Source organism: Rhamphochromis sp. 'chilingali', assembly GCF_963969265.1.
Source record: "Rhamphochromis sp. 'chilingali' genome assembly, chromosome: 2".
NCBI classification, from domain to species: domain Eukaryota; kingdom Metazoa; phylum Chordata; class Actinopteri; order Cichliformes; family Cichlidae; genus Rhamphochromis; species Rhamphochromis sp. 'chilingali'.
This window is the reverse complement of record NC_137930.1, coordinates 63957853-63985639: the sequence shown is the minus strand read 5'-3', so window position 1 is coordinate 63985639 and position 27787 is coordinate 63957853. Positions and strand designations below refer to the sequence as shown.

The window sequence follows — 27787 nt, the reverse complement described above, 5'->3', positions numbered from 1 at the left end:
AGTTTCTCTTATAATGTGACTGTGTTGCTTTCTGGACAGTAGTCATTAGATTTAAGTTGCTTCTTTCTCTCATTTTCCCACAGGGCGTTGCCTGACTCAAACACATGCACGCACACACACAAACACACACATACACGTTGTCCAGTTCCACCTGGTCTGTCGGACTATGACCTCATTCCAGGAAAAGGAAGAGAAAATCACCTGACAGACTCATTTGTGTAATCAGCTGTAACCAGAGGCCACTGCGTGTATGTCTAATGCCTCGAGCTACTGATTGTGCTAACAGCAGGGAGTTTATACTGCTCTTAATTTTTAAATTCTCCTCTAAGTAGTCCTTTGTGTCATTCAGAAATACAGATTGCGAACAGAAGAACTGCAAAAATTGATGCTGATAGAGTACGGCAACACACAAAACACTCTTTCAACTACCTGAAAAAGGGGGGAGGTGATCTGATCTGTCAGCACAGCAAGAAAGGGTGGGGAGAAAAAGAGTGAGAGAGAGAATGGACTGGCGGGGAGGGTGTGTTTCTGTGTGGGTGAGAGAGACGGCGAGGAGGAGGAGTGTAGAATGACAGAGGGAGAGAGAACTCTGGCACCTCTCAGATCTCGGCTGTGGCGAGGGCTCCTGGTTGAAGCACATTCCTCAAGCAGCCAGCGACGAAAAGGCAGCGGGACAGTGCGGAGGAGAAGTCGCGACATCCTTTAAATCTCTTCGTGACCACATAGGACTGCCTCTCACCTCCTCTCGGCTCACGCACTGCTCACACAGACACTTGCTAAGCTGCGTAACGCACCAGCCGCTCAACCAGCTCTGCTGCCCTGTCAGAAGTAAAGGATTTCCCCGATTGAGGCACAGGGACAGAAAGAATAAAAAAAACTGATTGAGGAAAAGAAATTTAAATCACTGAAGAGGCGGAAAGGCTTCTCTTTTACTCGGTAAGTGTACGGGCTTCTTTTGGTGATTGTTTGAACGTGTCCTTGACTGCTTGAATCACGGTGTCAGGAAGTTTCTCTGAATACAGCCGGCTTTGCCGTATGTTCCAGCATGCACGTAAAAACCTGTTATTATTACTACTATAAATACTGTTAGTTTTTATTATAAATGGCGAGTTTCTGTTTGTATTGTTGTTTGAATGGCATAATAATGAAGAGACTCTTGTGTTATGTCTGTAGAGTGATGAACTGTGTCTTTACATGTACCTGTTGACACTAGACCCGTCACCCAAGTATTCTTGCCTGAGACAAAAGGACCCAAACCTGTTTGGAGGAAACCTCATTGACTGTGCACTTGTGCAATTATGCCCCTTCCCCCCCTTTTTTCTTTAAAAAAAAAATAAAATAACTTTTTGTGTCAGTCACAAAGCCAGCCTGCCTGTGCAAATAGAGGCTGTCCACAAGTGTAATGTATCACAGGCTGCTCTTTTTACTACCCCAGGATTAAAGATTAATTTATGAAAGTCACGGGCAGAGTTCAGCTCACTTACTGCACGTTCCGTGCTATACATCTCAAACACTGTGCAAATCTAATGCACCAAATCCAGTGGAAGTGAGCCTATATAAACGTTGACTCATCATTATGCATGGCTAGCATCTTAGTTACAGATTCTCAGCATGGTTTGTGTTAGACAGTGAAGCTCATTAGCAGGCTGTATTTGTTGTCCAATCAGGGCTGCTGGTTTTAAATCCCTCTCTCCAGGAGGGAATTTTTTTTTCCAGGTTGTGGGAGTCAAACAGTTACACCTCGTGTGTTATCTCTGTTAGTATGTTTCACAAAGTTGACTTGTTTCCAGAAAGATAGTGTCAGAATAATAGATGGTTAAGGGAAGGGAGCCATATGGACTTTGACCCAAGCGCTTGGTTCTAATTATTTAGTTTTAGGTTATGTAATCGTTAGCAGTTGTTATACTACAGTGTGTAACCCTTATTCAAATGATCAGTCCCACCTGATGTTTGCTCAGAGTTATCAAGGACAGTAAATTTATTATCCTAAGTAAATGTAGTGGACCATATTTGCTTGAGATCTTTGAAGGGAACAGAAGTATGACGATTTAATGTACTAGAAAACAGAGTGGCTATTATAGTCATAAGAAAAAGCCACATGTGAAACGTGAAAGGCACTTTTAATTAAACATATTGTGGTTAAAATAAGATCCCTTTATGTTGCTCAAGTGTTTCCAGCTGTCAGTAGAAAGTGACTAAAGCCTGCTTGAATAATGCCATGTGCCACTTAGCATATCCATGATGTAATCGCATCATATTTGCCTCGGCCTAGTGTCTGCCCTTTCACAGCTGCTATAAAAACATTTTCTTTTTTTCCACCTAAATTTCCAGGAAAAGTTTGTCTCACATACATGATTTTATTTTATTTTCCTGTTAAGTAATAGTGACTGAAATGCAGCCCATTAAGACTGCGTTATTATGTTATTATATTAAATCAGATTAGATTACTGCAGTCACTTCAAAGCCATTTCCAAGCAGCTGCTCTTCATGGCTAAAATTGTGCTTCTATATATGCGATATCACTTAAAAATAACGCATACAAATAGTTTGAAAGTAGAGCTGCATTATGACTTTGGTTGTGTGTACAGGAAAATGTAAGATGTCCCATTAAAAAAGAGGAAGTTGGTGGACATGCACAGCTCATTTGTCTGGTGCAAAAAAATCAAGCGATTATAAAGGAAACGATCAATGTTGGTTCAAAACATCATTCGAATTGTTGCCAGGTGCATTTATTTATGTCATTTTTTAATGTCACTACAGGAGGTACAAAGTTGCTAAGTTCCCAACAATAAAAAGAAGTTGTGAGCAAGTGGAGCAGGGCTTTGGTTGCAGATACAAAAGAAAGTTTTGGCACCAAACTGTGGCTTCTGTTTACGTAAAACTATGAATAAATAACTCTATTGTACTATGAACATATGTGAAGGCATATCTGCTGAAGGTTTGAAACTATATTAAGTCGTAGCACTTGCCTCGATGTTTTCAACTTCAACGGCTATATTTCTGCAGCAATTTTTTATTAATATGCAACAATAGCCAAAGGGAAGAGTATCCAGTTTATCATCACCAAGGTAAAGCCGGCTGAGCGGCAGGTTTAAGAAAATATTAATGCTAATGTTTAAAACTTTCACTGCTGCATGGCCCGGTGGTAGGAACTCTGTTATGAACTATATAAATGGTATTATCTCATCCTTTGAAATATTTTCAAATGAGATAATGTGATTTAAAAGGCGGTATACTCCCTATTCCTAGGAATGCATCATAAAACGTTCAACTTTTATTCTCAGCCTTATTTTCTCTCTGCTACCCTTCAAGTCTCCATCAAGTGCTTAGATATTTCTTATTTTCTGTCACATGAATGAGCCTTTTTAGCATTGAGACAGTAGAGTGTCCTGTGAGAGTGGTTGTGCCTTGTTCTCTGCAGTGTTATTTTTAATGCTCTTTTCCTGCTTGAATACACAGATGGACTCCTCTTCTAGAATAGTCCGTCTGTCTCTCTCCGTCTCTGTCAGTGTGTCTGTCTGTCACTCAGCTCACATGGCAAGGAAGGCAAGCCTGCCCATGCACAGCAAGATATCTCTTGGGATTCTTGATGGGAACTTTCGAAGTCATCCTTCATGCTGTGAAGCGTCTGAATTTCTCACAGTCCTTATCAGTAGCATTTCCGTACTCCTGCCGATGCACTCAGGTGCAGATGTAATTGGAAACTCTACGGCCACATGTTGGTGAAATAATATTTTTGCATGTATGAGGCTGTGATTATTTTCAGGCGGGTGGTTTGAGCCACTTTTTCGTCTTTTCCGATAAAACTGTCTTTCTTTCTCGTGTGTTGCTGTGCTTACCTCACTTGCTCTCTCCTGTACTTTTCCGTGCGTCCTTCCCCCTGCCTGTGCAATGTGACGGAAGGTAATGCTGTGCCTTGCTCATGTCGGATCCATTAGGGATGAAAGCACACTGCAGTGATAAAAGATTGATCCAGTACTTCTTGCATCACATCCCTCACATCTTGCTCCCTTATCCTCCCTCACACCCCTCTTTCCAATCCAAAGTCAACCCAGTTTTCAATTTATCAAATCATTTGTACTCCTCTAAATAAATCATCCTCACCGAGTTTACTATGGCAGACGTTTTCCCACAGGATTTCATAAAGGAGAACACAGTCTTGTAGGATGCTGTAGAGTCTTACAAGTTCTCACTTATGAAATTTTCTCGATGGTGTGTTTATTTAAAAAAAGAAAAAATTGGGACGGCTCTGTTTCAGTGTCTCCTTTCTTTAGTGTTCTTGCTGTATCGGGTAGGATAGTATGTACTTTGCTAGAAGAACCAGTGAGAGACTGGCATCCAGCCCAACACACACACACACACACACACACACACACACACACACACACACACACACACACACACACACACACACACACACACACACACACACACACACACACACAGGCCTTTTCTTCGCCTGTTTTATCTGAAGAGGCAAAGACAAACACAGCAGACCTGTAGTTTCAGCAGAGAGGTTATAATTACTGAGAGGAAGGGAGGATTTAAAAAAGGAATTTCACTGTGGCTCTGTTTTGAGATTTTTTAGAAACCTCTCTTTTCAAGAGCACCTGGCTTTTTACTTTTTATGTGTGAGTTGTAAAGCTGTACAGAAATTTGTGGACTGATTATAAACAAGTGTTGAAGTCTTTTGATCCTTGAAGTTGGAGAGGCATTTCCCTGAGGCAGTGAGGCTTTTTTGTTTTTTATGCCAACTTTTCTGAATTGTGCTTACTTTTGTCCTCAGTTATCCCTTTCAGGGGAAGCTGTTGAAATAATTCGAGGTCACCGAGTGACACAAATAGCCACAATCTCCCTTCATTCATCTAACATGTTCAGGTCAGAGGTTACCTAAAGCCATCTACTCTCAGAACCATGCAGACTTGGTCCACCTTAGGATATGTTCCCAAGTAAGCCCAGCTGGCTATAAAGTTCATCTGAGTCAATGTTTTCATGTCTTATCAGGATAAACTTCTTGTGACATTGTCAAACCAATAGCGTCTTATTTCCTGTCGCTATTTGACACCAGTGGCAGGTTACTGTTGCTGAGGTAATGAACAATCTGTGTCTGTTTGTAGGCTTGAGACGCATGGACAGACACTCAATGTGTAGTCATTATACTGCGGTAAACATCTTATTCCCGCTAGGATGGTCATGTGACCGTTTGTGTTTGTGTGAATCTGTGAATATGTGTGAGAGTGAGCGAGCAAGCAGCAAGTTGCTCCCTTGCTGAACCAGCCATGCTATACCGATTCTCTGCACACAGAGCTCTCTGGGCAGTAAATAACACGGTGCCTCAGCCGGGGGACCTGGAAAGGTCCACGAGGGGGGTCAAGACTCCAACAAGAAAGCGAAAAAAATATCTGCCTCTGGGAGCAGAGATAGTAAATCATCATATAGGACAGGAGAGAGGCAGGTGGATCTGACAGATTTGCCCATCATGCTGAGAGGCTTGACGGTAGACCTGTCATTGAATGTTGATATGGTAGATCAAGCATAAAACATGCAAAACAAACCACCATTGCTCATGGGTAGATGTAGGTAAAACAAAAATTCTCTGGAAACTTTTGGTCTGAGAGATTCGCTTATACATCCTCTTATAAATACACCAAACATGACAACATTACAGCCTATACATAATATTGCTACTTCATTTTGATTGAAGTACAAAAACAGGTTCTAAGTAAACAAAGTTACAAGAGTCTAATGATCCTGTAAGCCAGAGGTAGGCAACTCTAGGCCTCGAGGGCCGGTGTCCTGCAGGTTTTAGATATCTCCCTGTGTCAACACACCTGAATCAAGTGGTTAGTTCATTCCCAGGCCTCTGGAGAACTTCAAGAAATGTTGGGGAGGTAATTTAGCCATTTTAATCAGCTGTGTTGGATCAAGAACACATCTAAAACCTGCAGGACACCAACACTTGAGCCCTGGAGTTGCCTACTCTTGCTGTAAGCAGTATCAGTACGTTTCATGCAACCCTATGGAGTTGAGTCTTCATCACCTGTACAGTTTACTTTACTGCACTTCCTTTAACCCTGTGACAGAGACACCAAAACTGGTCCTTTATTTCATCCAGAGCGATAAGCAGATATAGGAAAGATACAGACATATTTTCAGCATCAGATTACCGTCATACCTGGGCCCTGCTCCAAGACTTAACTTTACTGAGTTTCCTGGATATCTTATCTGGGTAAAACCCTCAAAAGTGGAGCATGTCATAAGTGTTATTTATAAGATATATATTTTTTGTAAGTTTTATTTTGATATATCTCACATTTGGTATTTCCATCTTTATGCTTGCTACTTTTAATATTCCTTCATTAAGAAACACCTCGTCATTGTTCCATCTTGTCCTTGTTGTCCTTGTTATTCCAAAAGGGTAGCTAACATATCTCTCACAAGTATACTCAGCCACAGGATCCTTGTCAGTTTGTGTATATACTTGTGTATCCATACCAAAGATCACCGTGGTGATCATGTGGAAGATCTTAGTCCCAAAGGTGCTCCAAGGATGTTGGAAATCGGCACCCTGCTCTCCTACTTTTTTCTGATGCACACATCCGTCTGCTGCACTGCTCGGGCATCGTCGTTACTCCTCTCAAAGTAATGATGGGGAGAGAAAGTCATGCGTGACACCACCTTCCCATCAAACTATAAATCATCTGAACCTTATGATCTGCTTGCAACACAGGTATTTCATCGTTCACTTTCTGTGCAGTTGAGTATAAAACTCAAAATTATACTATTAAGAGCACTGCGTATAAGAAACAGGTCTGAAAGCTCGTATCAATTTCAATTGTATTGTTTGATCTTCTCTGTACTTACTCAGAGTTTGACTTATCCTGTAAAAATAAGCATATATTTTTAAAGTAAGGTATCTAAAAATGTAGCGTGTTTTTTATTTATTTATTTTATTTAAATAGTTAAATATATATATCTTGAATGTACTCCCTAAGTTACTCTGGATCTTTTTTTTATCTTTTAATGTTTATTTGCTCCACTCTCTGACTGATGTTTTGTTTGTTTACCTGTTTAACCCCTTAGGAGCCTTTATCTTAGCGTACACAAATAGCGTCTTTGTGGAATGAATCTCCTTTCCTGCAGATCTTATCTTTGTAGCAAGACTTAACAAGGTCCTGCTGCAATATTCTACCTTTAGTTTTACTTACACACAGCCACACACACGCACACGCACACTCTTGGTTGCTCTCACTCTATGGCTGTGCTGTATTCCTAGCTAAAGGCCAGGCATGTTGAAACTCCCTAGGTAAATACTGTAAAGGTGTGAGGATGAATGTTTTGCATAGCTGAAGGTCCTTAGCGATGGAATAACATGTTAATTTGTACAGCTGGTGGCTGCTTCTCAAACTTTCTGGCTGTCTTTCAATGATTGTCACGGTCGGGACCCAGCTTTCAGTTTCAAAGTCGAGTCTAATCAAAACCAGCAGTGAATGGACTGCATTAGCTATAGTAGACACATGTGAACTGCCCATGTAATGTTCACGGCCTGTAAAAAGAGACAAGTGGAATTCCTCACTTTGATCTGTGAAAACATGCTTCACACAGAGAGATGTATGTGCTGGAGTTGTGTGTTTTTTGTTGTAATAGTTCATCCCTGTGCAAGAATGAGCACCTGCTGTATCCTTAAGTAATAACTGCCTCACCTAACAGGCAAACAGACCTGTGATGGACGGGTGTGTTGATAATGATGATCTGATGCTTTGAGATTTCTTTTGTGCTATTTTTGTTGCTGCAACACAGATATAGATATATAGATATAGATATATAGAGATATAGATATATAGATAGTAGAGGTGGGAATCACCATACATCCCACGATACGATATTATCACAATACTTAACGCACGATATGATATTATTGCGTTTTTTTTTTTTGTTTTTTTTTGTTTTTTAAATATCTGCGATATTCAGATTCTGTAAATAAAGGTAAACTTTATCAATATTCATTTTATCTAATATTAAAGTCTCGCACTCAGTCTTTCTCTCATTTCAGTCAGTTTTATTGTTGACAAACGGAACGGTTTGTATTACAGTCTAGTCCAACTTAACTGAATGCAACCATCTGGTACAATTATAGCTATTCTGAACTATGCAATTTATGAAAACTATGCAGCCCCTTCAGCAACTGAAGAATTTGAAAGTAAATTAAAACAAAATATAATTTTACATTAAATAAAAAAGTTTTAAACTTAATTAAAATAAAACATGTCTTAAATTAAAATAAGTAAACTGTCATGTTTATTGCTGCCAAAAAAAGTTAAACACATTTGGACAGTGAAGGAATGTCAAGATTCTTGCTCAGAAAAAGGAGCTGATCAACATGCTCTGAAGTCAGAGCACAAAAACTTTTTTTGTAACAAAATATCGTTTTCTGCTGTCCCTGTATCGATACATTATTAGCAAACAAAATATCACGATACTACACGGTATCGATTTTTCCCCCACCCCTAATAGATAGATAGATATATAATTTTTTTTTTTTCTTCAAACTTGAGCAACTAATGGTAACTCCCTTCAGCTTATATAAGGACTGACGAGTGTATGTTGCATCATGGATTGCATGGACTTAGTAGAGTGTGATGAACAAAACACCACCTCTCTCAGTTCGGAGGCTCTAAAGTCAAAGGAGTTACTAATTCCATGTACTTTAAATACAGTTAATCATATCAAATGATAAAAAGTAATTAGACAGGGCTCAATACTTAATTATAAAGATTGCATGTTGTCAACCCTAATCATTGTTTTGCTCTTTTGCATTCGAGGCCTTATTCTGATTTTGCTTTAAGATCTAGGGAAAAAAAACAAACGAGAAAACAAAAAAACAAGAGTAAATAATTGATATGAGCAGACATGGAAGCGACCTTTAAATTACTAATGAGTTTAGCGTCAAACTTGTGACACTGGAGGATAGCTTTCCTCCTCAATGGCACATGCATGGGCACATGGGCACATAAATAACATGTGCTGGAAAATTCAAGACTACAAATTTTCCACTTATGTACTGTGTAAATTGCATTTGTTAAATTAGTGGGTTCAAGCATAATCATTTTTGAGTCAGGCTCCCTGGTGTCTATACTTATTCTCATGTAACGTATTATTTAGTCTATCTGCTAACTGAATATCTTCTTCTGCGTGTCTGTTCGTAGGCTATATATGACCATGTACTTATTGCGCATCCTATATAAGTGGGTCTGCCACTACTATGTGTTTTATATGAGTTTGGCTGGGAACAGAGTGATATCCTCCTTCCCTGGCAAGCACTGCTGAGTCAGGTTGGGAGTATATAATTACATATGGGTACCCATCAGCAGTCAGAAAGTCTTCTTCTATGGCTCACCCAACAATATAAACTCCTGTGCTTGCAGGGCTCAGCTTGCAGGCAACCAAACCAGTCATCCTGAGCTGAGCTCTCAGTGGAGGCCAGCTTTGCTTGACCTCTCATTGGCTATGTGAAAAGGACTTTATTATCATTCTCACCATTAGCTGCTGGCTCTATGGGCAGATCCATGAGTCAGCGCAAACAAATATGTCCCCTGTAATGTATTCACCTCCGCTCGGCTTCCAGGCTTGAAGCAAATAAGTGAATGGCGACTGCCAAATCAGGTATGAGTAAGTATTCATCACAGTGCGGTGAATAATGCAGTATTGTTGTATTGCGGCCAGGCCTGTGTAAACTATTGTGGCCACGTGCTTATAGGTGTCTAGTTTATTGGCTTACAGTGAAATCCAAAATTGTGCCACGAGTTCTTTAAATTTCCAGAGTAGAATAATAAAAGCAAAACCTACTTTCTTGGGCCATCGGTCCATTTTGTTTTCATCGCTTTTCAAATTCATAATCGCGTTAGGATTGGAGCCTCTCCAGGCTGGTGTTGGGCGAGAATTTATAATTTCAAGAACTGAATTTGAACAAATGTTCTTTGTATGACATCTACATATGCTCTTCCTCCCTTGTGGTTAAGGGCAGGTTACGATTTGTCACTGTGAGTGCTGCTGGTGATTCACGGTGAGTGGGATTTTACACTAAGTGCTGTTTTTACACAGTGTGACTGCAGGGGTATTGACTGCCAAGGGTGATGGCAAGACTCTGAACGGCCATTTCAAGGTGTCCTTCAAGTGGAAGTAATTGAGTTTAAGCTGTAAACTCTCACTGATCATCAGTTGCATGCTTAACGCAAGGACAGCTTGTATTTTATTTTAGATATATGTATGATGCAGTGAGTTGCACCATCTGATTTAGAGTTAACATTTAAAAAAGAGCAAAGCAAATGACATAACTAATCTATATCAAGATCAACTTTTTAAATGTGTATAATCACCCTCATGAAGCTCATTTTTAGCAGCTTTTTATAACTACTCTGATTCTATTAATACTATATTGTTTCCTATATTTGCCCTTGCAAAGGTTCTGCCTGTGTTAATGAACCACTGATCCACTTTCACTGAGATTTCACACTTGGATTAGGTAATCATTATAATGGAGAAGGCTAAAAGGCTGGAGTGACAGATCCCTGTATGGAAGTATGACAACCAAAGCTTATTAATGCTGTTTCTGATTCTTTTGCGCTCAGTCATTAGCATGTCAATGGAGTAGAAACACAGGCAGACAGGGGGCATTTTCAAAAGGGCTTGTCAGTAACAAGCACTTGGACTTTTTTCTGAGAAATATTTACCAAAATAATGTACTGTGAAAAACTGCATTATTCATCACGTGTGTTGAAGCTTCACTGAAGCTTTGCTAGTAGAAACCCAGGCAATTGTTCAGTCTCTAATCAGCAAACATCGTGTCTGGAGCCTGGCCCTGGACTGTGAGGAAGAAGTGTCACCATCAGTGTCACACATAATTTTACACATAAGGCTACCCTAATGCTCGCATTAAATTAAATGTGACTTTGCAAGAGGAAACCAATGTTTATTCTCAAAAGTAGAAGAAATGTTTCCATGTGTCACTTACTGACCCTTTTTAGAGTTGCTTTCCTAGCACCTAAACAAACTTATTGACCACTAGTGAGGTGTGTATACATGGAAACTTTAGTGTTAATTTGTGCAGTAGAAGCCCTCACCCCTTGTAAATCTACAGCACTTTCCTCACAATACTCAGTGTGCCTCTGTCTGCTGCTGGCACTTGGTCCCTGCTGATAATAACTTATGCAAAGGAGTTGCTGGTGTCCGTTGGAGAATTTAGAAAGCGTTTCTTACATGTTTTCATCATGTAAGGTTTGGAAGGAGCTCTGTTAAAGATACAATCGCTGCTGATAAATACATGAGGCTAGGCTAGGCTTGTTAGCGTTATTAATTTAAAGCAACTCCCTGAATACCTTCTAATTGTGCCTGAAGGCTGAGTTGATCTGGGATTGCACAGATGTTTTATCCAGTACAGTACAGTTCAATCCCAGAGGCAACTTTTAGTTAAAAATGTGCAGGTGGAAGAAGAGAGATTTAAATGTATGGGTACTGGGACTACTAATGATTTTTTTTTGTCTTTAAATTCAGTTGCTTTTTCCGTCATAGTTCTCCTGTTCAGATATGACCTATCATTGGCCTTATCAGTGAATACATGAACAGTTTAATGTGTAAATTAAGAACATTTCCATTTTTTAGTTTGTGTCCGTTGCAACTCTTTTGCAGCCAGTGTGCAAGACAATTGAGATTTCAACATGTAAAACCAGTTCTATTTGCTGAGGCTAAAGAACACTTTTCTGCCACTGTGAACAATTTTTAGTGCTGTTCTCAACTGATTGTGTCATAGAACTTTTTGTTCTCATCTTTCTGTGGAACATAACCTGTGCTGACGTAGTAGATACTGAAAAATGAAATAGGAGGAGGTGTGACAAAGAATGCGAAACAAGGAAGCCAGGCAGAATGAAATAAAATATCTGTATTCCATTTTATTGGTGGTAACAGTGCTTATCTGTGGTAACACTCCAGAATGGCAGTAAAAGCTGGTGTGTCAGACGACTCAGCGATGCCAGAGGCCACAAAAGAGACAGCATTGTCTGCTGAGTGTAGAACCAGAGCAACAATAGTCTCTCTGCAGTTTAGATGAGACCAGGCTGTTCTGTGCCAGCGTGTTGCTGTCTCTTTGAGTGTTTGTCTTTGCCAACCTGGAACAGAGTGGCACTGAGGGCCTAGCTTCTCCCAGTACTCTTAATTGTCCTTTAACAACAATATTTATCCTATTATATACATGTAAAAAAGCGTGGGACAGGGTCTTATTTCCCCTGCGTATACTGATAGGGATAAATGTTTGCATGCATTTGTTGCTACGATCCATTGACAAATGCGATGTAAACTCTGCCCGTTACTCCTGCCATTGTTCCTCAGACTCGTGTTGCTGCCCTTACTCAGAGCTGGAGCAGATTCTTATAAAGATAAGCCTACACGGTCTGTCTTCTTTTTGTGAACTCCCAAACATATACAGGCATGCATTCCCAACCTTTGACCACTGCATGTGCATGACACAGGGTTGTGTACTGCCCCTGCACACACACTCACATTCATATTACACACCCACACGTAGCCTTGAGCATTTAGGAGCTCTAGTACATTATTAACCCTGCTTGGAATTTTTCTGCAAAGCTTTTGTTTCCGCAGGTTTCCTAATATTGTGTATGACTAACAGAAATGACTTGTTCAGACCTTTAGAAAGGAAATTGAAGGTTAAGGTGTGTCTGCCCAGCTGCATCAAACCAAGTGCATTGTGCTTGAGTGTCAGCTTTTATGTCTTTACATGTCTTGTGTGTTTATATGTATGTAGGAAAAAAGGGGATTTGGAGATTGGGTGTCTTTCAAAACACTTGATTCCTGTCTGAGCAGCCTCAAATGTTTGAACTTTAGGGGGGGGGGGTTTGGGTCCTTCTGACGTAAATGTTGTCATCGGACCACGACCAAGGTGGTCGATTGACAGCGTGGACTCGTTTGTGGAGAATTTACATTACAATGCACCAACTACGCATGCGTCCAGGCAGCAAATTTCAAGCGGACTTCAAAGAAGTATAACAGGAGTGGCTAACTCGGTCTTCTGGTCTCCCGCTGTCCGTATATGCAACCAAGTATAATCTAGGCTTTAAGTTCCCATCAGTTCACAGCTTGAGACAGATCAAGCCTTGTGTATTTGCAGTGCTGTGATAAAAGCCACTTTTTCTTTTAGTCAAATTTACAAAGCAGATGGGAGACCTGTATTGAAGAGACACAAACAGAGGCATAGACAGGGTGATGAAAGACACAAAGCAGGTTTGCTAGATGGATGAGTGATAATAAGGGTGGCACATTTTCTCTACCACTCTCTTTTTTTTTTTTTAAACTGTCAGCATTTTTTCTTACATATTCGTTGGCTTTCTCATTTATGCACTGTCACTGTCTTTTTTTATCTTTCATTATATAAAAATGACTTATGTGTATTCCTTGTGAAATTCACCAGATGAGCTCCTCAAGTGGCTCTTTTGTGAGTGTGTTCTTATCTGAGCTTGGAGTCAGAGATTATTGATTACTGTTTATTTCTCTTCAGGGGATTTGTGACTGGTCAGAGTTTCAGTGAAAATTGCAACCTGTTTTTTGTCATGGGTAAAGTAGGGTATGTGGTGGTGTATTATTATTATTTTTTTCCATTAGAATTGGGTAGGGTGGGTCAATGTGAGTTTAAGGTGTACGGTTGGAATTTAATTCCCATGTGGGGACAAAACTGATTCGTAACACTAAAAACATTTACTTTTCTGTTGCTGCAGCAACTACACAACAGGAGAGTCACTTCCTACATTTAGAATGAGTCACTCACGCGGATTCATTAACCTTGATAGTTTGCCAAGTGAAGCGTTGGAGAATGTTGAGTACATTTAAGCTTAATTATTTATGTTTTCGTTGTCTTTTATTCCTGCTGATTTACAAGCTTTTGTTGTCCTTTCTGCCTTATTAGGTGTAATAGTGAAGTAATAAAGCTCACAAAGTAAAATAAATGAAGGATGACTCTGAGTGATTGCCTTCACACCACCATCTGCTCAGCTGTGAATGCTACTCTGCTGCATGTGCTGCCAGACAGTCCTGAGATTATTGGAAACAGTGGATTTGCTGCCTGAATAACTATTGCCAACTGGACTCTGTTCTACAAGACACACATAAGATGTGTGTCAGGCAATATATAAGGCAGCTGATATCTGTAATAGGCTCAAATCAGGCTCTAGCATGTTTAGAGGCTCATAACATGTGCACAGCAAACTGCAGCTGGTGTTTGTCCATAGCATTTGCATATTTATGTGTTATATTGTCAGTGTATTCCCACTCTTTATCTTTGGTGATTTTAGTCCATGTTTTTAATGGTACCTTTGGTTCTCCTCCTCCTGTTTTTCCACGAGAACTGACACAGGACTCCAGAGCTGTTCTGAGAAAATGAGCTGGGTCAGGCGGATGTCTGGTTGTCAGTGTTGCTCTGCCTTTGACAAAAAGAATAGACAGCAACCTGAGACTAACAGGCCCGTTTGTTTCCTGTTAGTTTATCACATTTCACTAGCCAGGAGGTACAAGAGCTAAATATCACGGGAGAGTGACATTCTGTGCTGGGAGATGTTTCTGTGTTTGTATTCTCATTTAATCTGATTGTTATGGTGCATAAAAATCTTGGATGTCTAATGTAGGAAGTTTTAGATGAGGTGCTGCGAAGAAGTTGCAGAATAAGCCTTAATGTCAAGAGCTCAACCTCTCCTTTAGCTCCGTTTCTGTTTCTCTCAGGGTTGTTTCCGATCCATGATGGTGCCTTCCTATAAATTAAAGTTTGGTTTCCAGCCTTTAGTTTTCATTCCCATGCTTGAAAATGAATGTTTCTTCAAGTTCATATGTATGTGTTCATAAAAAGCCTCAGAGCTAAAATAAACGATTGTCTACACATTCTGTCAACCTGTTAAGCTTGATTGTGCATTACAACATAGCACACCGTGTGCCCACTCAAAGAAGAGCGTTGACATCTTTGCTTGCGTTGACATTTCTGGCGTTGGAGTTTGATAAGCACTCCCTTTTTCATATCAGGTTTCATTCCAGATGAAATCATCATACACGTTTCATCCAAATAATTTTTACCTCGTGTGATCATCCATCACTATCTCCCGCTTTATTTCCTATGATCTCATTGTATGTGATCAATCTCTAAGCTATGTGTTTTGGTGCCACATTCTGGGATGCTGTTGCCACATCCATCGGGTCTGTGATGCTGTTTAGATGCCAAACAAATGGTAAATGGCCTGTATTTGTATTTGCCGGGGAGCAGAGTTCTTGTTTGGCATCTAAACAGCGCAGAAGTAATGGTAGTGTGGACCAGGCAGGTCAGAGGAAGGGTGGGGCAAGGCCTTTGTTACGAAAAACAGGAATTCTTCCGGCTGGAAGATGAAGTCAGTGCATTCCTCCAGAGCAGCTCCCAATAGTCAGTGGAGCATTGAAGGAAGGCCATGGTGAATGCTGGGGCTCAGTTTTAAACACCTCCCATTGAAAACCAGAGAGACAGACAGAAAGAGAACACCATCTGTCACACTGTTTGGTAAAGAGTTGCCTTTTACCCACCTAGGCTACACTTGCTGTGCCAAGTCCTTACAGATAACTCTGCCTGAGGCCTTTTTATGTGTACGACAGTGTTTTATTACCTTGTTTTGAAGTGTAGCTGTAAAAGTACAGACTGACAGCAGGACTGCACATAATGAAATTTCTTTAGGTTAAACCTGCTGCCTGGACGTGTTTTAGACTACCCGCTGATCAACTGTGGAAGTCTGATGAAACCTACTTGTGGTCCTGCTGAGGCCCGTCAAACTGAACACACGTACACACATTTGTTCCATCTCTCCTGCTATGTTTCGTACACTCCCAAACACCCTCTTCAAAACATAGACACACTTGAGTTGCTCCACTTTCCCTGTCTGTTCCCCTTGGCACTAAGCTATCATAACGGCTTTGAAGGAGGGCAGCAGAGCGTTTAATTGGGTTACAGATTGGCATTTATGCTCCCAGGTCCACACGATACTGCCGGGCTTTTAACTAACCACTGGGAACTTAATAAAACGCCACAACGCTGTACCCATCAGCTGCCAGTCTTTTCTAATTCCATGATCCATGTCTCAGCACAGCAGATTTTGGATGTCAGTGCTGTTTGTTGTATAAACTGGTATTTCTACAAAACGTACAGTAAGTGAGGGCAATATGTACTGTACATCAACGCTTTCAATGCATCATGTTTAGGTTATCAACAAGTTGTGTCCCATGTGTTGGTGTTGGATTACATAAGCACATTGAGCTCACGTTTTTGTTTGCTGGGTATTCTTGTTACTTTGAGGAAACTTTGTTACAGTAGCACACCTCTTACTTTCTTCTCTGCTGTTTAATTTTTTTTTCACAGAGTTAGTGCCATGCAGTGGTAAGCTGAGGAAAGCCAAGCTGAACTGATCTGCTCTGAAGACTTTCTTACCCTTCACCGTACCCTATCAGTCCCAGATGGAGCTCAAAGTGTGGGTGGATGGAGTAGTGCGGGTTGTCTGCGGTCTGTCCGAGGAGACTTCCTGTCAGGATGTGGTCATTGCTCTAGCACAGGCCATTGGTAAGTACCTCAAACGTTGTCATCATTTCATGACACCAGCTTATCTTTAAGCCTGCTTAGATAAAAGCTTGGCATTTAGATTTTTATGCATACACAAACAAGTGTACTGAAGCATCGCAGAATTGCCCTCATCCTGTTCTTTATTAACCTTTTTGCTCTCCGCTGACCCAAATCAAGTACGCTGCTGGATTGTCAGCAGGTCAGTTTGAATTTGAGCCGGCACTCTGTCCCTATATCCTCCGGCTTTATTTGAGCTATACGCTGCGGTAGGATTGAACAGAACTCCAGTTTTAGCGCTCTCCTCCTTCTATGAGCAAGCTGCTTGCCAAGTCATTAGGGAGGGTTTGTCCTAATTTCAAGGTCCTTGTGGAAACTTCAGTTTATTTGAACATTTTTCACATGTTGTGTGGCTCTTACGCAGCTGCCTTTTATTCCAGTCCACAGAGGCAGAGATTTAGACATATCAGCATCGTCATAATGCATCTGATGTCATTTGTTCATTATTTAGAATTGGTACGAGGACATAACCCCACAGTTTTATTAAAAATAAAAGAGAGAAGCAACTAAGAATACAAAAAATTTGACTGATGTATATCATTTTTTAGGAATAAAAATATTGGTGTGCTACTTCTTTGTATGGAAATATTTAGGGTAGGAGGTTTTTTATAGTCACTCTTTATTTTTTCTGTCTTTGTCACAGGTCAGACAGGCCGTTATGTTCTTATTCAGCGTCTAAGGGACACAGAAAGGCAGCTGCTGGCCACAGAGAGGCCTCTGGAGTCTCTCGCAAAGTTGGGCCAACATGGCAATGAAGTTCAGTTCTTTCTACGTCGCACTGGCCCCAGCAGCAGTGATGGACCTGGCTCAAAACAAGAGAGACCTAATCCCCTTCCATTGCCTAAGCATCCTGAACCAGAGCCTTTGAAACGTAGCCAGCCTAAAAAAGCCCTGACCTTTAACTTGGGGCCTTCCACCTCTCCTAAGACCAAGGCCAAACAACTTAAGAGGTCTCCACGGGACTCTCCAGAACAAAGAGCCTCCCCCTCTCCTTCATCCAGCCCTCTGTCCCCTCATATGTCATCCCCTTCTCCCTCACTACCTATAGGCCCTTCAAAAGATGAAGTATTCAGGAAAGTTCTTCAGCAACAGGAGAGACTAAGAGCCATTGAGGCCCAGTTAGAAGCCCTAGAGAGGGAGTCACACACCTGGGAGCGTCCCTACCCATCTCCATGTCCCTCACCTCTTTCTGATGCTCGTTTGCAAGACGAGATGGACGCTTTGGAGCAAGCAATGCGAAGGAACCAGGCAGAGCTTGCACATGAGCAGTACTGGGAGGAGGAGCTAAAAGCCGAGGTAGAAAGCGAGCGAGGAATGCGAAGGAAGCTTGGAGAGCTCCATACAAAGCTAGATGACTGTGGACGGCGGCTCCATGAATTCTCAGTTCGCTCTGCTCAGCTGGAGGAAGAGATCCAGCGGGAAACCCAGACACAAGGGAAAGCCACAGGACCTGAGGAGTCGTTTGACGCTGTAAGGGAAGAGTTACAAAGTCGAGAGAGACATGGGACAGAGCTAGAGGAACAGCTATCTGAGACTGACAAGGCTCTGGAGAAAGCAGAGTCTCTGTTGCAGGTAAGGAGAGAGGTCTGTGCTTTAGAAAAAGGGCTGTAACTCCACACAAGCCCTTCTGTTGTCATTTCAGGGGTGCAGTCCATACCCTTTTTTGTATTACTCAAAACAGTATTCATGTTATACACTCCAATAAACAGTACGTCACGAAGCCTCGTGCATATTGATGAAACTGCAGTAATATGATTGCTGAATGCTCATATTCTACCATGTCTGAAAGTGCTTCATTGTCATGAGCTATTTACAACCTAGCTTAACTGGTTTAGCAGGTATCATCTTTTATGTATCGCACTTTCTAAATACGTGGTTACTGACTGTGTTTATATTATGTCGGCTTATATATGCATATTGTATTGTTTATAGATTTAAAAAAAATATTAAAAAGATTTGATTTGTAGAACAAAAGCCTCTTTTATTGGATCTATTTCTCAGCCTCAGCGTGTTGTAGTTTAGAAAGTCAGTTTGCTTTTGGTTGTCTTAGATGTGGCTTCATCAGTTTGAAGTGAAACGTGTGTTTCCTCTATGATAGTGATAGTTCAGTTTTTCAAATCCTCATGCACTGAAAGCCCAGAGTGTCCCATTCTTTGTCCTGTAGGCCACAATAAATATCAAAATATATCGTCACTCATGCTAATGGGGATGCATTTGTCATGAAACATTTTGCTGCGGAACAGAGATTTTTTTTTGGGGGGGGGGGGGAATTGTACATGCCTGTATAAAAACACCAGGTCATAACAGGTAACCAACAGCACTGTGAGTGCTTATAATCCAAAAGTAGCGCCAAAGGCATTTTGCCACCCAGACAGTAATTGTATGGAGGGAATGAGAAACCAGTATTTCCTGTAAATGAAATATTAACCTGACAGGGTATAATAAACCTCCGTTCGTAGTAATGGAAAGGGTCTATGTCAGCTGATCGGTTGAGGCAGCCAGCCGAGTCTTTAAAGTGTTGGTGGTGATGAGCACAGTGTTCCTGCCATCAGACTAATGGAGGAAGACCTGCAGGTATGAACTGCCTCACCAGAATGTTGTGGTCCAACATCAATTACTCAGAGACACACACTTATTGGCTTGTTTGTGTGCACCTGAGTTCAGTCTGCGAGCCTAAAGGTGATGCCACTGCTTCACAATGTTCTTGAACACCAGCTTTTCAGTAATCTGAAGGCATCTGAAGACAGATTTAAAGGGAAAAAGCAAATGAGCTTTGGCCAGTATCTATTTATAAGTTTGCATCAGGCTGCTTAAATCTGACTGAATCAGAAAAAGTCTCATGGCACTTGTGGTGATTTGATTATTCATTGCAACTGAAACTGTCTAGTGACGTGATGGGCAGTAATCTTAATCAGTGACTGGAAGGGAGACTTTTAGAGTCTAGTGCCCCCTTGTGGTGAAAGCAAAAAACGTTCATTTATAAATGCAGTGATAAATTGTCCCTGCAATTGTGCAGATGGGACATATACCCACTACTAAACATCCTTAAATATGCATCCATACTTGAAAATGTGTAATAGTTTTATATGCTGCACCCACTTTCCTTTACAGGTAAAATACTTGTCTTAGATTTCTCTCACTGATCCACATTCTTCCCATTTCAGGACAAACAGGATGAGCTGGAGGAACTGAATAAGGAGCTGAGGCAGTGTAACCTGCAGCAGTTTATTCAACAGGCGGGTGTCCTGCCTGTTCAAACCAACTCACGCACAGAGCTTCAGGAGCAACTGGAGCAATTTCTACAGGATGGATACAGGGATGGAAGTAAGGAAACAAAACAATCCCTCAAATATTAATATTATGTTATGGTATACTTGATTTGTGTCATCTAAAGATATTTCTTCTTTTAACTCAGATCAGGGTGTAATTCAATTTGAATCTCCACCTCGTCCTACTGCAAAGCAGTTCCTGGGACATCCACGCAACCTTCAAAACCCTCTAGTGTCCAGCCTCAACCCTGAGGGTGTGTATGTGTGAGACCCCGCTGCTTCTCAAGTCCACAACCCTGCTCCTCTCCTGCCCTGCTCTGTCCATCCCTTGGTCCCAGAGCCCCTCACCCCTGCCATATTTTCTACCCCAGCTTGATTGGGTTTCGGGCTACAGCTGTCGTTTATGGTGTTGGGTAGTCGAAGCATCCCTATGGTGGCTGTCCCTGCTGCTTCCCAGCAGCTTTCCTCTGCTCTACATTTAAAGACATAAAGACCTCTATGGCTAATTTTCAGTCTTCTGCAGATTCTTGTCCTCAGCTTTTTACAGTATTCTTAGAAGTCCATCCAATTTGTCACATATTCCTGTATGCTTTAACTTTTGTGGGTCTGTTTACTCTGTCAATTTCCCTTACACCTTGTTCTCCGCATCTTACTATATGCTTCTGTACTAACAGTAGCTGCTTTTGTTATCCTTTAATGCATTTAGGGATTTGCTGCTAACCCTTTTCCCCTCCTCTGTAATAACAGAGTGGCCTTTCCACCCTCGAGTCAATAATCGACTATCAACAGCTGCTTTTCAAAGTATTTCCATGTAACACAGCAATCGCACTGGGAATTACTGTGGCAGGCATTCTGATTGTGTTTGTTGTTTTTGTTTTTTGTTTTTTTACTCTTGACATGAAAATACATGCCACCAATGTAATTTCAGTTTGCCTTTTATGTATGGATACTATTTATAAGAGGGATGTATCTATACAATGCCTTGTACTTTGGTGATGCTTGACCAAAGAGCAAGAGCCTTTTACGAGGGCTCTGCAAAATATATTGCACTGTCCCATTCTCTTCCCATGTGAAGCCTTGGTCCCTGTGTGCCTGCAAAGAAATGGTATCTTCCTGCTCTCTTTCTGGAGACAGTGAATCGTATTTGGTGAGCTTGTATCTCTCGCAAGTCCATTTTTGCCAAACTTCATGCTAAAAGAAGAGATTCATTTCAAAAGTAGTGCCACAGGACCAGGGTTTGTTAAGATGCTTTTCTTTTCCTCCACTGGAATGAATCCGCCTGGTTCCTTTGCTTTCGTCACACTTAACATTTGACCTGTCACAATTCGCACTGTACCTCAGTGTGCTGTAGATTTAGGATCGGCTTAGTTCACATACGTAGATTCCAATAACAATCATCAATCAAACAAACAATGGGAGCTATCATCCATAAGTGATCCTGCAAACCACCTTAAATCAATATTTATTGTGTCTTAGCACGTAATATCTCATTATATTATCTTTGTATGTGTCTGTTTGCTGACAGGTCAAAGTGACGTGTGTTGAAGTGTGCACTCTCTTTACCTTCTGCTGTGTGATGCGGTTTTCTTTTTGGGGTTATATCAATTCTCTCTCCTTTGGAAACAGACTGCATCCCAGTGCTTGTTATAGACACAGCTTGAAACTGCGTGTGTTCAATAATACTCATCTGACTGCAAAACTACAGTCATGGTGCTCAAGCCTTGTGGGAGCAGGAATGAACCCAGTGACTGGGTTTGGGTCTATCTGTGTTTCTCATAGGGTTATGTGAATATCTTGATTGACCCAAATCTCTCGTGTTGTGTCTTAGCTGAAAAGTGTTATTTTTTTCTTTCCCTCAATACAAAGGGATCATCATCCCCATATATTTTTGTGTCTTGCAGTCCTGACATCCCGAGACTCGTCATGGAGATAAAACATGGACCGCAGGGCCAAGGAAAAGTTGTTCACTGTTCTGTCACCATCACCTCTTATTTAACCCTTTCCTTTGTAACGCTCATTTATTTTTTCAATATACCATGATATATATATATATATATATGTATATAAATAAGACAAATATATTTACAGAGTTTTCCTACTGTAAACACTGCAGAGTATCTGTATGAAATGTAAAATAATTAGGAACCTTTGACCTAGAGAAATTATTGCAATAACTATGTATTTAAATATAATAAAATGTCCACAGTGTTTTAGATAAACTTTTATTGTCTGACTGGTTTTTGCTACACTCCTGTTCAAATTTTATTACAGACACATTTCTTTAAATGGTGCAGTCCATTAGAATCCACTTTCTAAAAAGGACAGTGGCACACAGCATGCAAAGTGCATTATGAATATATTATATGTACTGAAATATGCATGTTTTCCTCATAGTGGGTGGTACAGTACATGATGTGAGAGTGCACAATAATTTCCAAAGTTCACAAAGCGCATCCTTGCTTGTCTATGCATCACAGCTGTTCCTGTTATGGATGCAGTCACACAGTGCATCTATATGAAACTAAAAACAGGAACAGGAGCATTGCTCTATGATCTGTTTAGCTGTAAATAATGTTGGCGTTCCTTTGACACTGATGATGTCAGTTTAATCAGTGGCTTTTCTTTTCTTTCCACTAGAGGAGATGCCATTGCTTCACTACAACAAGGTCAGGTGCATCGAGTGTCTTGTGTCGTTAAATTGCAGACGTGCTAAATTATTATGCAATTTGTAGTTTGATTGTTATGTAATTTGTAATAAGAATCACCCTGTACAAAAAGGCACGACACATTTGTGCTCCACCCCTTTCCTGTTTTGTTTACTCTGGAGGGTAAATATTCTGGCTGTCACACACTGAGTGACGCGAGCCTTCCTCTCTCTCCGGCTAACCCCCACCTGAAACCCTGTGGACGTCTATAAATACTCTCATGTACTGATACTCAGCAGGTATAATTACAGGGAGAGTAAATATTTTTCTTCTGTCTGTCCATTTAGGTGTGTCTATTAGAAACTGTGTCCATCCATCAAAAACATTGATTTATTTTTTTTTCATCTGCCTTTTCTGCTTTGTGCCAATTTTAATGACTTGTGAATTATGGAAAATTAGATGAGACTGCCAGTTTTGATATTATGATCAATTATGTGGAACTGGATTATCCTGGGAAGATTTAGAGCTGTCTGGCTTTGTAAGGGTTAGATAAGCTTCAAATCCTTGTTTAGGTCCCGGTGTCTGGACAAGCACAAGCCTCATGTGACACTGATGCCAACCTGTGGACATAGGAGGAATTAAAAAATGTGCCCTTTTCCTAAAGGAACCTTTATAGTTTCCTTTCACTATATTAACAGTAATATTCTGATCTCTTCAAATTATGTAAAAAAGAAAAGTTGTTACTTGAGGACCCTTCACTTTTTTCTTTCTTTTAAAAAAAAGATTATCACAGGATAATGTTACGCATGTTCCCACACCCCAGACATCCCACGTGCAAAATGAGGCATCCACCCATTTCATATCTAAACCCTGAGGGCTCCAATCTCATAAGGGCACATTAACAGATTACGACTATGTTTTAGGACGACGTGCTGACAAAATCTTTTCTCATCAAACAAATGCGCATAAAAGGTGCTGCAAAGCTTAAAATTTGATTGCTTTCAGATATAAAAACTCACCAGCTCACCATGTGCATCGGGCACTGGTTGCCTGGGAAAGAACCTCCTTGGAATGGGAGTGAGCATCTGCACGTCCACACGTTATGATGATGAATGAGGCCATGAGTTAATGAGTCTGACATACTGCACTTATCTATTCCTTTGTGTCACTGTGAGTCATTATGCACTGATGGGGATAAAACATCCTCACACCAAGAAATGCACTACAGGGCACAACACACAGACAGTTGATTTGAGCAGAAACTTTACTTTGGTTACTTACAAGCATACATTGTACATACTGTATTGCTGCAATCCGTATGTATTTTCTTACACGGTAAGGTTGTGTCACTATATAGAATATAGTTAGTCTATATATGGTTATAGTCTGATTACTATGCATAATATTATCATAATATTGCATAATATTAGTCATTCTGTCCTGAAACCGAGTTTCTTTATAGCACTGTTCATCTTTTCCTTATGGGCCCAAAGGAACCTCTTGGAAGAACCCTCTGGAGGCCCCCTGACCTCAAATTGGTAACCAGTGAACGTGAACATGATCCAAACCCAACAGATGAAACAGAAACGAAACACTCACCAGGAGTCTCAAATGATGGCATTAAAGAGGAGGGAGTGCAAACGCCACACGGTCCTAAATAAGGTACTGTGTGAACATAGTAGGAAGTAGGTTACGGTACACATGGAGACCACTGGGAGAGCATTTATGTCCAGGCGGTGCTCACGGGGCCACGATCAAGGGCTGCTTGTAAACAGGTGTCTGTCTAATCCGGCTCTGGCTGGGTCTCAGACGAGTCAAAAATATGAGAGGTGTTCCCAAAACCAGGTTAGCCGCTGTCACACGCACAGTGGAACTGGAAACTGGCACAATGTGCGTTAGTCAGTGGCTTACCTGCTTTTAGACTGCAGATTTTGGCCTCAAGGCGCGCACAATCTGTGGAGTAATACAGACAAACGCTGTGTCATAAACAGCTGAATTATTTAAAGTTATTACACACACAAAACGACACGATAATGAAATTATCATCATGGAATCTTCTATGGTTTCCTGGAAACTAGTCTCTTCCAGAATAAGACATTACACTTAGCTTCCTGCCCACGATTTATGGATTACGGAAATATATAATAATGCTTTCATTTTCAATTGGCATTAAAAAAAGTTCCTAATTAACATATAATCACACGTGAACACTTGGCGACCCTAAACACAATATTACGCTGTTGTAACCAAATAGAACATCTAATGACATGCAGGATATATGTGGCCTGTTCCCCACACCATATAGAGAGAATAAAGAATAGTGGCAGATAAAGCAGAGCTACTTACCAGTCCCAAGTTTTCTTTTTGGAATATGTTTTTAGGAAAAATCTTGAAGTTTTCCGCCTACGTCCCAGTCTGCTCATAATCCGAACATCCAGCTAGTTTTTTCCTCTATTATAAATCTCAGAGCATGATTAAAGTTGGGTGCATTTAAGAATATAGTGTAGCCTACACCGACGCAGAAGTTCAATTCACTTGCACTACCCCTACCCTGCCCACTCCTCTGCATCTGCAACCCGACCTGGTTATTCAAATTAGGAAGAAGTTGACATCACGCTCAGCCAACGGGCTCCCGCGCTGGGGTTGAATGGCCCACCTTTTACGGATAATTGACCAATCACAGCCTGGGAGAGGCGGGGTTTTAGAAGAGCACTGTTCGGATGAGTTCTCCTGTTATAGTTGGGGTGCGGCGCGTTCAGTTTTGCACGTCGTACATTAGGAATGAACCATTATGTTGTTAACAGTTTCCTGCCCTGCTCGATTATTTATTGCGAGCATCAACGCCGAACAGGTTTCTTTGCCCTTAAATAGACATCATGTGATGCGACAGCTGCCATTGGAGGTGGCATATCTGTACTTTAGACTAGTTTGATAAAAGACGCCCCTACCCCTACGATGTGAAGTGGTTGAACTCGACTCGCTTGTGTACAGTGTTGCCATTAGCCGAGTGTGGCTGAGCACGTACCAAGGATGCTGCATGACAGCCTGATCTGACGGTGACGAGGAGGTGGAGGAGGAGGACGACGACGGGGATAAACTCTCAATTATTTACGACGGGAGAGTTGAGGACTCCCTAACAAATGACATAATATCATAGCGAGTTAAAGCAATGTGATTGTGAACGACCCCCGATTAGATGACATTACCCCCCCTCCCCGCCCACCCATATTTATTCATCGATTAATTAGTTGTAGTTATCTGTTAAAGTGAAACAATGTTACTTTGATGAATTAACCCATTTTTAAACTGTAACATGTTCTCTCTTTCCAAGATGTTATCAGACTTTTCGGTTTTGGAGTTTTCTTGTAATCAGTCTTAGACTGTCAGAGCGTTGTGGGATTATTCACAGCCAGGATACACATAACCCGTGACATGGAGTAGAAAATCAGGATTACGCACATTGCATTATGTAACAGTTGATTTTGTGTAAATTGGAGTTATCACTAGGGGGCGACAGAGTTTGGCGTTTCAATACAATCCGGCACAGACCCTCTTGGTGTTATTGCAGGTGTACCCCTCTATACTGTTATGAATTTGTGCAAGTGAACTTAAAATATCACCTTTACTGTGGAGCGCATAGGCACGAACCAATAAAAATAAAGAAATCGGTTTTAAAAAGGGACGCAAAGCACTTGACCTCTCGTTGACCTCATGCCACTTAAGATGATGTGAACTCTAAACTACTGAAATTAAGTACTGTTAAATCTAAAACAGCGTTTTTCTTGAAATGTCTTGTGGTTTATTACTGCCAGACTACACTGTGTCCATCTAAAATGTCATTCTGTATTTTTCTAATCATAATTTTCTGATTAAAAATGAAGACCTCAAATAGACTACCACTCTAAAGCTGTTACTATAAAAACAGCTGCCTTGGTTTATTTGTTTATTTAGTATCTGGACCTCTGAACTACAAATTACATTTGAACTACAAATTGTGCCAAATAATAGAGGTATCACCTCATTGCCCCTTCTATCATTCCCCTGCTACAGATCTCTCCTCCCTGGATGCTCGTATCCTCTCTCTATAACTTAATTTCTCTCCCTTGCATATTGTAGTGGACTTCAAATTCGGGTTAGGGTTATATTGAAAGAGAGCTGCTTTATGGTATACAGTTCTACCACCTAAAATCAGACCTCATGCAATCCCCACAGATTTTTTTTAACACACTGTTTTCAGAAGAAATCTGTTTAAAATCTACACTGTAAGCATTATGCTTTCCTTCATGCTCCTCTGTGCTAGTTTCTGAGCTCCTACTCTGCACTGCTGTTGAGATGTTATTTAAAAAAAAAGCAACATTTTAAAACTAAATATTCCTATTTTGTATGTTTCTGTTGTGTATTTAATAAAAAACATAATTCATTCTTAAATCTTTACTCAAATACAGTATTCATGTAATAACTCAGACTATTACATGAACTGGGGGATTGCTGGAGGATTCCCATGATGCAATGAGTATTTCCTTTTCAGTATGTGTTAATAGGCCTCTCTGCCGAATCACACTTGTTATTAATCTCTGGCTCCACAGCATGGCTTTCATCCTGTCTTCATTCTCTCACCCCAACCGGCTGCTCCTCCCTGAGCCTGGTTCTGCCGGAGGTTTCTTCCTGTTAAAAGGGAGTTTTTCCTTCCCACTGTCGCCAAAGTGCTTGCTCATAGGGGGTCATGTGGTTGTTGTTGTTGTTTTCCCCTGTATTATTGTATGGTCTACCTTACAATATGAAGCGCCTTCAGGCGACTGTTGTTGTGATTTGGCGCTATATAAATAAAATTGAAGTGAATTGAACTATTACAAAGGTAATAGAGTAAACACTTGTGAGCTAGAAAAATCTATGATTATTCTATTTAAAAATTATATGGTAAAACAAGATTACACCCAGTCTAATCAGAAAAGACTGAATGAAATATAAAATATGTCAAAGAAGACTGACCTTTGTCCCACCCATGGTGTTGGCACATGACTGGATCATGCCAATTCCTCTTTGTCGTGCCACTCAATGTTGTGGGTCAAAACTGGCAGTGTTCTTTAAAACAAAATCAAAAAAGAAAAAGTGCATTAAAAATCACGTGTGGAACAGAAAATGTTGTGCAGTCGTAGAATGGCCCATGAATTATCGCACTGTCAGTAGATTAC

The 27787-nt window shown here is 40.8% G+C and overlaps 1 protein-coding gene across 2 annotated transcripts in view; it reads left to right on the top strand.

The window, feature by feature from the left end:
- rassf7a (Ras association domain family member 7a) overlaps positions 1 to 22169 on the top strand; it is a 33513-nt gene extending 11344 nt beyond the window's left edge. The window contains exons 1-6 of one of the 2 annotated variants that reach the window (XM_080868972.1): positions 529 to 936; positions 16427 to 16624; positions 17325 to 18253; positions 19846 to 20005; positions 20097 to 20204; positions 21852 to 22169. In XM_080868972.1, the coding sequence (XP_080725098.1) occupies positions 16522 to 16624; positions 17325 to 18253; positions 19846 to 20005; positions 20097 to 20204; positions 21852 to 21883 (1332 nt within the window). In that variant the 5' untranslated portion in view covers positions 529 to 936; positions 16427 to 16521 and the 3' untranslated portion in view covers positions 21884 to 22169. Of the gene's footprint in view, positions 1 to 528; positions 937 to 16426; positions 16625 to 17324; positions 18254 to 19845; positions 20006 to 20096; positions 20205 to 21851 lie in introns of those variants that run through there. The other variant, XM_080868973.1, reaches the window with a different exon arrangement.
- Positions 22170 to 27787: the final 5618 nt, after the last annotated feature.